Source organism: Alosa alosa, chromosome 12 (genome assembly GCF_017589495.1).
Source record: "Alosa alosa isolate M-15738 ecotype Scorff River chromosome 12, AALO_Geno_1.1, whole genome shotgun sequence".
In the NCBI taxonomy this organism is placed as follows: Eukaryota; Metazoa; Chordata; class Actinopteri; order Clupeiformes; family Clupeidae; genus Alosa; species Alosa alosa.
In genome coordinates this window covers 17940958-17957202 of record NC_063200.1, presented here as the reverse complement: position 1 = coordinate 17957202, position 16245 = coordinate 17940958, and the positions used below count along the sequence as shown (strand labels likewise).

General features: G+C 45.9%; 2 protein-coding genes across 2 annotated transcripts; both read left to right on the top strand.

Moving 5' to 3' along the window:
* Positions 1–109: 109 nt before the first annotated feature.
* LOC125304127 (heat shock protein DDB_G0288861-like) lies at positions 110–6213 on the top strand. The gene is made up of 2 exons (XM_048258156.1): positions 110–210; positions 5173–6213. The coding sequence occupies exon 2, from the start codon at positions 5349–5351 to the stop codon at positions 6069–6071; it is 723 nt and encodes a 240-aa protein (XP_048114113.1). The 5' UTR covers positions 110–210; positions 5173–5348; the 3' UTR covers positions 6072–6213.
* Positions 6214–7224: 1011 nt separating this feature from the next.
* Positions 7225–15534, top strand: LOC125304126 (AP-4 complex accessory subunit RUSC2-like). Its single transcript, XM_048258155.1, has 9 exons — positions 7225–7524; positions 9335–10210; positions 11246–11383; positions 12722–12801; positions 13336–13510; positions 13748–13853; positions 13979–14025; positions 14293–14956; positions 15253–15534. The coding sequence occupies exons 1-9, from the start codon at positions 7485–7487 to the stop codon at positions 15386–15388; spliced, it is 2262 nt and encodes a 753-aa protein (XP_048114112.1). The 5' UTR covers positions 7225–7484; the 3' UTR covers positions 15389–15534.
* The last annotated feature ends 711 nt before the right edge of the window (positions 15535–16245 follow it).

Sequence of the window (16245 nt, the reverse complement as noted above, 5' to 3'; positions counted from 1 at the left end):
ATTATGGGGGGTGATGTGGGGATTGTATTTCCGATACACTGACGCGTTTCTGCGATCCGTTGAAATATGAACGAAGCGTTGCACAACGTGGCAATACAGTATGCGCTGTGACGCATGAGCTGTCGGTCGGTCTCCAGCAACATTCAGTGCGGCTCCACGAGGCGGAGACGACCTACATCTCGTGCCGGGATGCTTCCGATAGAAACAACGGTGAGTCGCTGCTTATCGCTCAAGGTTTACTAATGGTATTATTATAGCCTTATAGAGCTGTTTTAAGTATCATATACTCTCCGATTTAATGCTGGGAATAACGATTTTGTAGGGTAGCCTATCATAAAAATGTTGAATAACGTTAGTGTATGAAATTATAGCCTACCCCAGGAATTAATCGCTGTCAGCCTTCCCGTTTTTTCCCGAGTATGAATTTGCAAATTTGTTTCCGTGTGGTTCTTAGTGCAGTGAAGTCTAAAGAAATTCGCTGACCTACATATCGCTGTATGTTTCATGTGCAGCCCGGTATGCGCATATATAGTGTCTGTTCAGGCAACAGCGGAAGTTGCTTGTAAGTTGCACATGTGTATGTTTTTGTCATGTAGCCTGCTGCAGTTGTGCTGCTCACTGCTGATTCACAATATTCTGATACAGTCTGGTCAAATTGTTTTTAAAATATCATAGTTGTGTTTTGAAAGGGTTACTACCTTTGTCTTGGTTAAAGCAGATCAATTTATAATTTTACAACACTGTATGTTCAGTAAGGTTGTTTTTTTTAATGTGTTTTTATAGGCTAATATAGATCTTATAATACTAATGTGGTTATGTTTTTCACTGTACTTTTATAATACATAATGTTATTTATGTTAATGTCTTGCTCTCTTGCTATTTCTCTCTGATCTCTGTTTCTCTCTCAAATAAAAATTCAAAGGGGCTTTATTAGCATGACTGTTTGGTACAGTGTTGCCAAAGCTAGTGTTACAAATAACACAGTAGTATCACAAGGAAAAGAAGACAGAGATACAGCATACAATGTATAAACATGTGAGCACAAAATAAACAGTAACTCCCTCTCTTACACACACACACACACACACACACACACACACACACACACACACACAAACAAACACATACACAATCATCTCTCTCTCGCTCACTTTATCACTCTCTTTCTCTTTCTATCTCTTTGTAATAGTGAGTGTAAGTATGTCGGCACAGTACATACAAAATAGCATTGACCAATCCCTACCTCCCATTCCTCTACCTCAGTCTCAAGCTTGACAAGGCTCTAAATGAATCGGCATGATTGACTAGAAATACAGGCCAGAGATTGTCCCCAGCTGCAGTAGTTATAATGTCCTGCTCTGTCCTGTCTGCACTACCTTGCCTTGTCCCAGATAATGGCCTGCTCTAGATCAGACCCTTCCCAGATCTGGCTCAGGTCAGGCCCACCTCTGGCTGGATCACGCCCAGTCGTCTACTGCCATTTACTGTAAGCTCTCCTATCGCTGATGCAAGCTGTGCAGCCTCATTATGGTCTCGCTGCATAGCACAGCACACCGCAGCTCTCCACCGTCACACCACAGCACACACACACACACGCACACACACACGCACGCCGCGCGACGCGCACGACGCATTGCCGCGCACACACGCAGGCACACACACACACACGCACGCGCCGCGCCGCGCCGCACGCGCTGCATTACCATTACACGCACACGCACACGCACACACACACACACACACACCACTGCCACAGCACAGCACAGCACAGCACAACACTGGCTCCTCTCCGCTCTGCTCTGCCAACATGGCCTAGTATGCGTCCTTCGCTCCCCACTCGATATAAAAAGTAACACTGGCCTGACTGCAGGGCCAAGTGCAGTCACGCTAACACAATTACATCCACTCTGGGCCAGGGAAATAGTCTCCGACAACAGAAAGAGAGAGAGAGAGAGAGAGAGAGAGATGGGGGGAGAGGCAGCTAAAGAGGGCCAGTCAGCTGCCTGTCTGTGCTCCCAGCTCCACAGAACTGCTACCGAGGCACAGCCTCACCGTTCCCGTAGTCTTAACGTGGCATGAAGGCATGGAGAGCGGAACAAAGTGTGTCTCACTCTGAAGAAGACGCATGGGTGTCGAAACGTTAGTCGGTTTGCACTAAGCTAATAAAAATCACTTAACCCTTAACCCTTAAAGGAGTACCGTCACACTGGTGTGACAGGAATGTTGAGAAATGAACGTTCTAAAGAATATCTGGGTTCATTGAATTCAACATAGAATTTTAGAACCTTCAATTGTTGCGGAACTTAGAACGTTCAAAAACCTACACCTTTAAGGGTTAAAGGAGTACCGCCACACCGGTGTGACGGGAATGTTGAGAAATGAACATTCTAAAGAATATCTGGGTTCATTGAATTCAACATAGAATTTTAGAACCTTCAATTGTTGCGGAACTTAGAACGTTCAAAAACCTACACCTTTAAGGGTTAAAGCGTTGTGTGCTCCGGTCCAACTCCTTGGTTCTAGCTAGACCTTGGGTATTCTCTTTTGTGTCTCACACAACTCACACTGACTCTGTTTCTTTTTCTTTAGAATAGTTTCTCACTTCAATCTCACTTCTTTTGCACTGTCATCCTCTGGTTATCAGGTATTTGAATTGAAAGGTAGAATGTATTGTCACGCTAAGGCCTTCTATTGCACTGAGGCCTGATTCTTATTCATCACTTGCTCAGTTGGCTGTGGATAAAAGCATCTGTCAGCTGATTGGATGAAAACATGTAATGTCAATGTAAAAACAGCATAGCACAGCACAGTATAGCACAGTCGCACTGCAGGCTTGCTGTGTCGACTCGTACGTGGGGAGAATGTCTAATTTTCACAGCCACTTATTAGTCATCAGCAGCTACCAGAGGTGGCCTACTTTCCCCTAAAGATCCCCTGATGTTCAAGCACCCCCCCCCTTCATTCAGTGACAGTCATGCATGGATTGGTGTAGGTTCCGTTAATGGGGCCGTTGCCCGTCGAAGATCATTGTAGATATTGACAAATTGATCGTCATAGAAGTTCATGATCTTCAATGGCTGTGTGTGGTTAGTTTACTCAGTGAATGTCATAATTGTGGTCTCAGATGCTATTGGGCAATGCAGTGCCTGCCTTTGCCTCCTCTAATGGCATCTCCTCAGTGATGGCTTTGTGGAGATCAGTAGCTGTCAGGATTAGCAGATCATGTTGCTGAGATGAATAGATTTGATAGGCGTCCAGCTGGTTAATGCTATTTTATGTCCTATTAAACCAAGTTATTTTGTTTACAGTTGATCTGGAATGTTTTCCAGTTTTTAGTTGTTTGGGCCAGAGGGTATAGGGAAACTGTAGACTTGATACTGTATTTGTTTTACAGCAGAATAGAAGTGTTTGTGTTTGTGTGTGTGTGTGTGTGTGTGTGTGTGTGTGTGTGTGTGTGTGTGTGTGTGTGTGTGTGTGTGTGTGTGTGTGTGTGAATGTTTGGAGGGGCTCACAGATGTTGAGCAGCTTATTGACAGATTATTTCCCATCTGGAAGACAGCCCACTGATTGCCAACGAATCTATCCCACTTCCTCTGAGAGACTGAAAGAGACTGTGAAAAAAAGAGAGCTCTGAATTTTAAAACTAAGACAATCCTACAAATCTAGCTCAAAATACCATTCCTGCACAAAATCTCTCTTTGTGTTTGCATTTGAACTTTGGAGACTAAACCCATGGTACTTTGTCTGCCATGTACAAAGAGCTCATTTATTCATTTATTCTATCTTTATCTCTCGATGTCTAATTGTGTAATTGTAAGAATTGTGTGGTCTTTGTTTTGTTTAAGTAATATTGGATAAGTATAGCAAAGAATAATGCGACAATGATAATGCTGACAATGATATATTATCATTCTCTTACAGATAATACCATCTTTCCACCTCATTAAGGTTAATTAAAGCTTCACTGATTCTGACATTTCAAAAAATTTTCATCCTTGCATCCTCCTACCCACCCTCAGCTGCCACCAACATTGGAATGGTGTATTATGCTGCCTAAATGTGTGTGTGTGCGTGTGTGTGGATGTGTCTGTGTGTTTGTGTGTGTGTGTGTGTGTGCGTGTGCGGGTGCGTGTGCGGGTGTGTGCATGTGTGTGTGGGTGTCTGTGTGTGTGTGTGTGTGTGTGTGTGTGTGTGTGTGTGTGTGAATATCAATCCTCATTCTCTCACGCTGAGAGGGGAAGCAAATCTGTCGTCCCCACAAGTTCATTCTCACGGAACAAATTGGTGAGCATGCTCAGTGGTGTCCAGGATACTGCTGTGCTGTGACAGAACTGTGGGGGTCTCAGAGAGAGGAAGAGAGAGAGAGAGAGAGAGAGAGAGAGAGAGAGAGAAAGAGAGAGAGAGAGGGAGACAGGCTGTGAGGGGAGAGAGGGAAAGAGGGATTCAAAGGGGAAAAAAGGAAATAGAAACAGATGGGAGGCCAAAGAAGATAAGACGCAGCTGTGACAATCCAATATGATTCCTGGATCTTATGACCACCCTATTTTTTATTGTTTTTGTTATTTGTGTTTACTTATTTGATTAAATGTGAAATAGCAGATATGAATACACATGAATATTATACCCCCCAAAACATGATAAGAAATATGCAAATATTAAAAAATGAATCGTGCTGGATGCACAGATTTTACTGTGGCAAAAGGACAGTCTCCTCAATGGAATTGCTCTAATTGCTCAGACAATGTGAGAGAGAGGCTGAGCATTGACTCACTTGATGAGGTTTAAAGCATCACGGCTGATTGAGTCGCTGCACTGACCTGTGTAAAAGGCTCTGCCCAAGACTTCAGTCAGTGTTACAGTGGTGCAGAGCTAACTTTAGCCGCCAACAATGAAAATGAAATGGCAGAATTGAAGCTTGAACTCACAGGAGCTTGAACTCACAGCTTCAGTCAGTGGTGTGTCTTAGACCTTCATTTCCATCTCATAGTCTGTGGATGAACCAGCCATTACAAATAAAATCAAAGCATTTGCATACATCACCAATGTATTGTATTTCAAAGGATTGTGTAGAATCGCTGTTTTTTATTTAACATGATATTTATATTAACTTATATGTACTTATCATTCATCGAAATATTCCTGTTTTTTTCTTACTTTTCTCAATGGTTTCAGATGACTTTGGATCATGAAGACAGACATCTCTACTCTATCTACACACCCCATGCCCCTGCGTGTCCAGAGCCATATGGCCACAGTCCTGAACTCTATGGTGTGAACTAACACCTCCCCCCTCAACCCCCACCACCCTTCACCATTCACAGACTTCAACGGATTTTAGGTGCGGGGAGATGATGGACAGTTCCGCCAGCCTATCAGGGGAGACTCTGTTCCTGCGTCAGGCCGCTCTGGTGCTGGAGCGCCAGACTCCCGCGTGGAAGCTGTGCAGTGCCGTGCAGCGACCCGCTCGACCGTGCTCCCTCAACCTCACATACACCATCTCCCTCCCTGTGCCACCACAGCAGCAGCAGCAGCAGCAGCAGCAACAGCAGCAACAGCAGCAGCAGCAGGATCCATTCAGGGAGGCTCTGAGCAGTTTAGCGGAGTCTAAGAAGGAGGGTGGAGGAGAAGACGCAGAGGAGGAGAGGGAGGAGGCGCACCTGCTGTTGGAGCGAATGCGGGCCTGCTCCTCACCAGCTCCCGATCTGAGTGGCGGGAGTTCCCTGACGGGCTTCGACGCGAGCAAGGAGAAGGTCGTCATCGGGGACAGAGGCACGCCACGATGGATCAACCCCTTCATCCCCGAGGAGGAGAGGAAGGAGGAGGAGGACGAGGAGGAGGAGGATGATCTGGAGGGGGATAACTTGCACAAGTACCAAGAGGACTTCTCCTTCCAACTGCACGGAGACACCAGGGCCGTGGAGGAGGTTGAGCCAGCGTGTCCGGTGGAACCTGTCCAACACCATGGTTCTGAAAGCGCGGATACGCGCAGAACCATGTGGAGCCAGGAGAGAGGTGTGTCGAAAGAGCTGGAGAACCTCAGCCAGCCGACTCGAGTTCCGTCCACGGTGTGACTCGAGAGGCACCCCGATGCTCATCGACTGTGGCGAGCTGGAGTGGGGAGGGTCGGGGAACAGCAACGGTGGAGTCTCCAAAGAGAAGCCCTCCCAAGCGTCTGGCCACGTGTGCCCTTGTGCTCTGGGCAAGCCGCGCAAACCGTCGGAAGGCTTCGTGGACAACGTCAGCGACTCCTCCTGCAACAGCTCCGATGGAGTCCTCGTCACCTTCAGCTCCATCTACAACAAAAGCAACAACGCCGTGCCCGTTAACCCATTCCAGCTGGAAAGCCCAATCGAGCCCTCGCACGGGACCAGCTCCTTGTCACAGGACGGGTCCAACTCGTCCCCCTACTGGTCGCCTCAGGGCACTGATCCCAACTGCAACTATCAGCTGGACTCTGAGGGCGTCCCGTCTCCGCTCTTCTCGGACCTCACCACCGCGCTCCACGCTCAGACGCGGCTGACCTTGCCCTCTCAGAACTACTATAAGCTGGTGACCTGCGACCTCTCGTCGCAGTCGTCCCCCAGCCCGGCCTGGTCGTCAGTGACCAGCTGCTCAGAAGGGGGCCACAGCCAGAGTAGCCCGACCCCGCCTGCCGAGTACTTCCTGTTCAGGAGAGACGACGGGAAGGGAAGGCAGAGAGCCGACCAGAGGAGGAGGTATGGCTGATGAGCACCCTCTCATCATTCTAAAATAAAAAGTGCTAATAATAATCATGGCACACACACACACACATTTTTGAAAGGTCTGCTAAAAGTGTTGTATAAATTATAATAAGAAAATATGACTGTGTTATACATGTGTTAACATTGTTAAATAAAAGAGTTAACAATGAAAGGTTTCAGACAGTGCAAAGAATGCAGATCTTTTTTCCAGACATTGTTAAGCTTGATGTACAGGTATTAACATTAAATTAAGGCTTGTATATTCCTGGAGACGTATGCATTTTGGAAAGAGCACTTTCAGTTTGGTTCCATCAGTTAGTGTGTGTAGTGTGGGTAGTATCTCTTTTCATTTCCCTCATTTACTTCACTTGACTTTACATTCACTCACTGAATTTTATCTCTCAAATTAGCAACAACAACAACGAGACAAAGAGCCAGTGGAAGACAGCACTAAAGACAGCAGCTCTGAGAACCCATGTAAGAAGGTGATCCAAGGGAAAGACCTCCCTCAACTGCAGCTGTGACACCACCACAAAATGCCTCCTCTCGCATGTGACCAGCTTTGCAGAGATTGCCCACTGCAAAAGGGGCACGAGAGACGCATCCTCCCTGAAGACCAGTCCAGAAGATCACCAATCTCCTGCTCTAAACCCTCAGGGGCTCTCCACTGTTAAAGATAGGGAGTGTGAAGGACAAAATGCCTGTTCAGGATCTAACTGTTCACCCTCGACTGTTAATCAGCACAATAAGACATCTGTGCATATGGATCCAGAGAACCTTCCATCAACCTCTAAAATGGAAGGTAAGTAATGGTTTTGGGACATTAATGACATTTACTACTATTGAGTAAAACTGAATTTGAAATAGTTGTAAAGAGAAGATGTTCGGAAGGTTTCTACAAACTCTTAAGTGTCCTTACAGGTGGGCTTGACCTTAATAAATAGACATGTTCTGAAAGATTTTGAAGGACTCTTCTCATCCTAACAATGGATTATTCCTACCGCTGAAATCAAGAAGACGCCTATGTAGTCACAAAGCCAGAACTGAGAGACTCAGGAGAAGTGTTTATCCCCAGGCCATCCGAACTCTGAACTCACACTATACTGACTTTGCACACATTCACTCCTCAGCACTCTCAAACATTTCCCAACTCTGAACTCACACTATACTGACTTTGCACTCATTCACTCCTCAGCACTCATGACCCCCCCACACACACACACCCACACACACCTACAAGACTTTTAGCACTTTTACATCCCTCTCCCTATGGTACAGACCTTTTATTTATTTTCTTATTTCATCACACGTCAAAACACACACACACACACACACACACACACACACACACATACACACACATATCTGACTTTCTCCAACTTTTGCACATTAATTAACTTTTTATTTATTATTTTTGATTTCTCCTCCATCTACCCATGTCCTTGATTGCCTAGCCTTTCTGCCCCCCCACCCCCCACTCCACCCCCATCCCCAACACACACACTTACATCATCACTGTCATCACTTCACATACATACAGCACACTGCTTGCTACAGTAAGCCTCCTCTACATACTTGCTGCACACTGCCCCCCCCCACACACACAGCACATTGTCTTCAGGATCTTCTCCAACACACATCCTCTACATACTTACAGCACACTGCCCCCACCTACCCACCTACACACTACACACACACACACACACACAGTCACTGCTCCACTCCCCTCCCACCCACACACACATCTTCACTGTCATCACTCACATACATTACATACAGTACTCTGCTTGCAATAGTAAGTCCCTGCACCCACATACACAGCACATTATTTCATCAGGAAGCTTCTCCAACACACATCCCCAACATACTTACAGCACACTGCCCCCAATACACAGCACATTGTCTCATGAGGAAGCTTCTCCAACACACATATTGCACACTGCCCTCTCCCCACATACACAGCACACTATCCCATCTCCCCTGTCATCCCCCCAACATACACACCAAGACCCCTGGCAGTTGGGTTATCCCCTTGAGCCTTGGATCTGCCCAAGGTTTCTTCCTTGGTAAGGGAGTTTTCCTTGCCCCTGTTGCTCTTAGGTGCTCCTTTGTTGGTGCCCTCCACCCAATCCCAATCCTCCCCACCTTTTTATGCAGCCCTTGCCACTTAATCTACTAAACCCCTCTTCTACTGCACTTTTCACCCCCCCCCCCCCATTAATGCACAAATAGGCTGACACCAGACATAATTTCACTGCATTTCTTACTTCCAGTAACTATATGCATGTGACAATAAACTTCCTTGTATCTTTGTATCCTTGTATCCTTGTTATGAAGTTGACTTGATTATGAAAGAGACCCGGTTATGAAACAGCTCTTGTAAAAATAAACTTTTTCAAGTTCCTCTTGATCAGGAACTAAATCATTAGCTCCTCACCTCACCACAGATCCTTCAGACCTGAAGCGGAATACTCTATCACACAGTCATCTTAGTACCAAGCAGTAATGCAGAGGAATCTCAATTAATGGGTCACCGACGAGAGGTTTAATCACGTCCTTAACACTGCACTGTAATTATGTGTGTGTGTAATTCCCGTGTGTCTGTCGTCTAGGGGCCTGTTCGTCTTCGTCTCCGGGGGTGGTGCGCTTCAGTAAGGACCAGAGGCCCACCTCTCTGCCTATCCAGCCCTTCGTGCTGCAGTTGCCTCTGGGGAAACAGCAGAAGCCGCTGGGCTCACTCCTCAACCAGTACCTCGGCCACGGCAAGCCCAGCAGCAGCGGCGGCACCCAGCACAGGGGCAAGGGCAAGGGCAAGGGCAAGGCGGTGCCCAGCTTCCTGCGCCCCTCGCCCCTGGGGGGGTACTCCGCACTGCACCTGGAGGCAGCCTCCAGTTCAGACACCTGCTCCACCTGCACCCCGAGCCCCGTCCCGTTCCCACACCCACACCGCTTGGCCTGGGGCTTCCACCACCAACAGCAGCAACGTCACGACAGCCCTCCCGACGCGCAGTGCCACCTGGACAGTACAACCCAAAGCGGCTCAAGCTCAAACCCTTTTAGGCTATATGTGTCTCAGAGTAGCCCTGACGAGGCGCTCGACTGCCAGAGCAAGCGCAGTGAAGACGCCATGTCTCCTCCAGCACGGACTGGTGCCAAACGGAGCCCGGACGCATCAAATCCCATACGCAGCCCGAGGCCTGCACTCACTCTGCCTGCTCAGCAGCACGCACTAGAGCTGAGTCCCAAAATGGCTGACCCCTTTCAACCCCTTGGCCCAGCTTCACTCGAGGCTGAGCTGAGTCAGGTGGCGGAGCCTGTGCCTGTCTGGGACATGTGTCATCGTGGCCCGAGCCCCGCTGTGACCTCGGTGACCTGTCTGAACACCCCGCCCTGCTTGTCGTCCTGTCCGGTGGAGAGGCCCGTGGCCCAGTGCAGCACCAGTGCCGTCCTCAGCACCACACCCTTCTGCAGACCGGCCCTGCCCAACCGTACGTGGATGATAGTGTGGTTAGGATAGGGTCTGCTAAAAGTGACTTGACTTGACTTGACTTGACTTGATTATGTTCAATAGGCTAGGCTAAGGTCTGATGATGTAGATAAGTGCTAAGCTAGGCTTTGATGATGATAGATACTTTATTGATCCCCAGGGGAAATTCAAGAAGGTGATGTAATGAGTTAACAGCTAGGCTAGGGTCTGATGATGTAGTTGGTTAACAGCTAGGCTAGGATCTGATGATGTAGTTGGTTAACAGCTAGGCTAGGGTCTGATGATGTAGTTGGTTAACGGCTAGGCTAGGGTTTGATTATGTAGTTTGTTAACAGCTAGGCTAGGGTTTGATTATGTAGTTTGTTAACAGCTACAGTAGGCTAGGGTTTGATGATGTAGTTACAGCTAGGCTAGGGTTTGATGATGTAGTTGGTTAACAGCTAAACTAGGGTCTGATGATGTAAATAAGGGCTAAGATAGGCTCTGATGACATGATTAAGGGTTAGGGTGTGATGGGATAGATTTGGAATGAGCAGGTTAAGGTATCAGCTCATCATGTAGTTAAGGGTCAGGCCTCCTTTTTAGGTCAGTTTATGAGGACTCACTAGAATTGTGGGAGTTTAGTGCATTCATCATACAGATATAGATTAAAAGGTCCAAACTTTCCAATTAAGTTTTATAAGTTACTCAATAGTTCTCCACATGAGGACAATGTTGTTTCTGGGAAAGCTATAACGAATAAGAATACTGTAGTCCTTTATTACGTAATCCTACAGTGGGGCAATGTGCAGTGCAACACAGCGAAGAGAACAGAACAATAACAAAAAATACAAAAAAAAGATTTACCATAATAACCTTTTGAATTACAAAGGTACACAAGCAAGCAATGATTAAACTCTGTCTCTGGCTCTGATCCCATTTCAGGCCACTGCAGAATGTTACTCTGTAGAACCCTGGCCATTATTTGTTTTGTTCCATGTGAATTCTAGAAGCCTGACCTTCGCATCGATTCCTCCTCCTCTGTGTGACTAAGCAGGTTTCCAAGGGAGACAGCCTCAGCCTTACCATCAGCAAGGTGACTCATTCTTGCTGACGGACAGGCCGCCGGAAGAGTTCTGCCTCTCCCCTGACGCCTCCTCCGAGTCTCTCTCCATCGACCTGCTGCAGAAAAAAGGTGAATGGGAAACACGTGCAGTGTTGCGATAGAAAATATGTATGTCTGGTAAATAATGACATGCTATTTAATGTCATGCGTCAATTAAACTCTCCCCAGGAGTATGGCAGTGTAAGCCTGAAATAAACCATATTTTATAGTTTTGTTAAATGGACTTATTAAATATTACTTGTTTTTCCATAGAAACACATTCACACAACGGCCAGCATTTATACAGTTCTGGAAAAAATTAAGAGACCACTATCTTTTTCTGATGTCTTCCTAAGGTTGACATTGAAAACGTAGGATGAAAATCTCAGAAAATCTTAACTTTCTCCAGAGCTGTACAAAGACACATTCTAGCCTACCCACTATATGTGCATATACTGTAAATACTATACTGTGATAATGCATTACATGCAGTATATTGTTTACTGCATATGCTATGCATAGTTAATTATGTGTTTACCAGAAACATCTTTAAAATCCCTCAGAGTTCAGGCATTTGTCAAGAATGTGTACAGGTTTGTTATTTACTTGTGCAAGTGTCTATTTCACTTTAAATTGAATGAAAATCAAGATGGCCTCTACATTTACTGTATAAAAGTGAGTCCATCTTTCTGGTGTGGTACTTAGAGAGAAAGATGAGAGAGAGAGAGAGAAAGAGACAGATATCGAGAGTAGGGGGTGGGGGGATTCTCTCTGCTATGGGATGGAGAGAGACTGTGTGTGTGTGTGCGTGTGTGTGTGTGTGTGCATTTCCCTCAGCTCTGGGATGCAGAGAGAGAGAGAGACAGCCCACTCTGCAGCTCTGCCTTCACTTCCCTTAAGGGGCTGCCTTTGAATTGTGACCTACTTATTCTATCTCTCCTTGCCCATGATTGGCTAATCCCATCTCTCTCTCTCTCTGTGTGTGTGTGCATGCGTGAGTGTGTGTTGTGTGTGTGTGTGTGTGCGTGTGCATGCATGAGTGTGTGTGTGTGTGTGTGTGCATGATTATGTTTGCACACATGTCAGACTGTGTTTGATGTCTTTTTGCTTTAGATTTTTTTCTCTGACATTTGGGTTTGGTTCATTCCAGAACATAATCTTCTTCAGTTGCAAATAAATCTTAGCTACTGCATAAAGCCACACAGCTCATCTCAGTAGGCACATAAAGCTTGACACATTGGAAAACATCTTTTATGTTAAAAATGGAAAAAGGATTTTCTGTATTTTCTGTGAATGTCAGGTTTGCCTGTGAAGATTTTCTTGTTATGGATGCTTTCAGCACCTATCTTATGTGATTCTTTCTTTCTCTCTCTCTCTCTCTCTCTCTCTCTCTCTCTCTCTCTCTTCTTTGCTTCCTTTTCCCTCTAGCCCTGCTTAAAGCTGTGAGCTCGGCAGTGGATTTGATCTCCACATATTTTGAACACCCAACACGTGATGCAGATGAAAAGGTAAAACACTGGCAGCCAACCAAGTGTCTCCTGTGAGTCTCCTGTGAGTCTCCTGTGAGTCTCCTGTGAGTCTCCTGTGAGCATGCAAGGAATTGGTGGATGAGTGAGGCTCACAGCAATGCCAGTGATTTGTGTTCCTATTCACATTAGTGTTCCTGTAAGGTGTGTGGCTTGAAGTAGCCAGAGAGAAGTCAACCAAGCCTGACAGAAGACATTTCAGGGACTGCAAATCATTTGAGGTCATATGATAAACAAGGAAATACATGTAACAGGAATTGACTGCTACTGTTGCTTTACCAGTGCTCACAATTACAATATGCACATTAGATCACAATAATCACAGTGTATTAGTTACCTTCAAGATTTACAAAGAGTAAACATATATTTAAGCAGACAAGCTGGCTGTTGGTTTGAGAACCTCAAATCAGAAATATCAGTGTTATAGGAACTTATTTGATCTAGCCAGATTAAGCAATGGAAATCAAAGTCTTGTATGAGTCAGAATATAACAGGATTCTCATTCTCTTGATTCAGCTCCAGCTTGGAAACAGTACCTTAAATCCCAACATTGCTTTGCTGGTTCTGAACAAGCTGTGTCCAGCAATCCGAAACATTTTACTGGACGGTCTGCGGTCGTACAAGCTGGACCTGATTGTGGGACAGCGCCGCAACCAACCTTGGGACATTGTTCTGGCTTCAACACAACCAGGTCAGTGAGAAGCAGTGGATATGCTTTGAGACAAACATTTTGGCCAAGGTGAGAATTCTGAACTCTTACCTGCCTTTTATGATACACTATTTGTATCTATTCCCTGTTGCACTAGTTGCATATGGTAGTGCACTGATGCTGATGTGTAACTACTCATATGTCTGTCACCCAAATCATTACCATGTGCTCATGGGTGTTGTAGTTTTATGGTTGTATTGTATTTCCTCCTTCTGTCAGGCCCCACCACTCGAGTCCTGCACAGTCTGGTCTCTGTGGTGAGCAAGTGTTCCCAGCTCACCAAGCACAGCATGAGGTTCAACGCCTTCATTATGGGGCTGCTCAAGTAAGACAGTCAATTTCTCTGACTCTAACTATCTTTCTCTAACTAACGGATACTTTTTCCTATTTTGTTGAATTTCAATAATTGAGATATTTGCACAGTCAAATTAATTTCCATCCATTCCCTAGTTTACGAGCACTGGAGTTCTGGCTTAATCACCTGTACACATGTGTAGGTATGTAAACCATTTATTTTGCATTTATATCATACATATGAATATTTGTTATGCATTCAATAATAAATGAATATATTAATATTGTGTAAACATTTTCTGTGAACAACTTATCTATGAAAGTTATTATGAAATAAACAGATAACATTGGACAGGAAACTGACAAGATGGCATTATAACATTGTGTGTGCTTGTTATGTAAATGTATTTGGAACTTTTCCATGTTGATGAGCAGCGCTCTGTTGCCCCCTCCCCCAACCCTGTCTGTAGATGTGTTGCGTCCTCTCTACCACCACTGGGGTCTGGTCCCACTATGGCAGGGGCCATGTCGCCCCCACCTCCACGAGCTCCTGCTCTTCCTGGAGCCGTTGGCTGCCCTGCCCTTTGACCTCCACCTCCTGTCAGAAGCCCGCCTCCTCAAGCGCACTTCCTCCTTGCTGGCCCAATCAGCTTACTCCTCCCTCCAGATGTCGGCCATTTCAGCCAATCCGAACAAGGGAGGCGAACAGAGGAAAGAGCAGTTGGAGAGCACTGAGAGGAGAGTAAAGAGAGAGAGTAGTTCTGTTTACACGGCGTTACCGAGCCCGCAGACATTCATGCAGCACATCTCTCTGGGGCCGCAGACAAACAGTGCGCAGAGTCAGAGTCGGCCACTAGGTGGCAGCAGCGGTCAGTCAGATTCTGCTGTCGGTTGGTGGCTACAGCAGCCATCGGTGGTGGAAGGAGTGATGGCGCCCTCTGTGGACACCCAGGAGAACAGATGGAGTGAGGAGAGGAGGGAGGAGGAGTGCGGGAGAGGGATGGAGAGAAGAGAGGAAACCCTGGAGAGGTCCCCACAGGAGCTTCGCTGGGCGCGGCTGTTTGGGGCTAGAGTTGGCGCCCCCATCAGGAGAGAGAGTAAACAGCAAGGCCCCAACAAGACCCAGAAGAACAGGTGATGTTCCCTTTACAGTACATTACCTTGGTTTAAATTTGTCAACCAAAATGATGGCAATCCATTACTACATTCACCACCACAAACATAATTTTATTAAAAGATAAATTGAAATTGTCGGAATCCTGAAAGTATTAGAGTTCAATACGGTTTTGTTTGATGACAAAAATCCAAAATTCTTATATAGATAAGCTGCTGATACAATACTTTTACCATCATCCCACCAACACTGCTCAAATCATTCAAATTTCACTTCATTCTTGCATTCTTTGTGTTATTCTCCATGGTTAATTCAGGCTGCCGTCTCAGTGGTTGAGTTTGGACGGGTCGGGTCTAGAACTCCTGGCCCAGAGTGTTTGGTCCAGCCGGCGACAAGAAACCTATCCCTTCCCCAACCACATCGCTGACATGGCGGAACGGAACCGACACTGACCAATCACAACCTTCCTTTCGTTCCACGAATGGAGAATGTGAACACCTAGACTCCATCCTGTGTGATTGATCACCATCACAATCAAACAAACAAACATTACAAGAGGAACACCTAGTGACTCTATACAAAACTGTTGCACCATCCACCACCCCACCACCATGTAAAGGAAAAACCCTGAAAAGGGGGCATAATCCATAATGTCTGTGAATTCAGGTACAACAAAAAACAACGATGAGCACAGACACACAGACCAAAGTCATGTTATTCATTATTAAGAAGAGAAGCACAACAGAAACTAACATGGTCACTATCACCACCATGTTTGATGTTTGATCACGTCACCAAGGAGGCTGAATGGAGGATAAAGAGATAGATCCGTTAATATCAGGATAAAATCAGTTTGTTTCTGTGGAACTGGAAGTGTCTGCCATGTTTCCATGTTTGTCAGAAGAGTGGTGCACCCAATGGACCTGTACTCCACGTACCGAACATGAACATAAACCACATATGATATGCCTCATATTGTGGCCTGTGCCCCCTAACCCCATTTTCCCATCCTCCAATACCTGAATGCTGCCTTGCAAACCTTCCTTGGTCTCGTGAACTTGTCCGTCCGTGTTCAAAAGCATGACGATATTCACGTAGGTTGGCATGTCAAAAGAGAATCGTTATATTTTTAGGGGTAATGACAGTTTTTTCTTTCTTTCTGGACCTGCTAGATGTATGTGCACTGCAATAGATGAAGTGAAAATGATGTTAATGACAGCATTTATGAGTACATGCTCTGGTTTGCTCTGGTAACTTTTACAGTATTGCGCCCCCATGGGGTTGGCTAGTGCCAGTCTTATCAAAAAGC

Coding starts and splice junctions, on each gene's coding strand:
- LOC125304127 (XM_048258156.1), top strand. CDS start 5,349: ATGATGGACAGTTCCGCCAGCCTATCAGGGGAGACTCTGTTCCTGCGT.
- LOC125304126 (XM_048258155.1), top strand. CDS start 7,485: ATGGATCCAGAGAACCTTCCATCAACCTCTAAAATGGAAG. Junction 11,384..12,721: donor CGACCTGCTGCAGAAAAAAG/GTGAATGGGAAA, acceptor TTTTCCCTCTAG/CCCTGCTTAAAGCTGTGAGC. Junction 13,511..13,747: donor TCTGGCTTCAACACAACCAG/GTCAGTGAGAAG, acceptor TCCTTCTGTCAG/GCCCCACCACTCGAGTCCTG.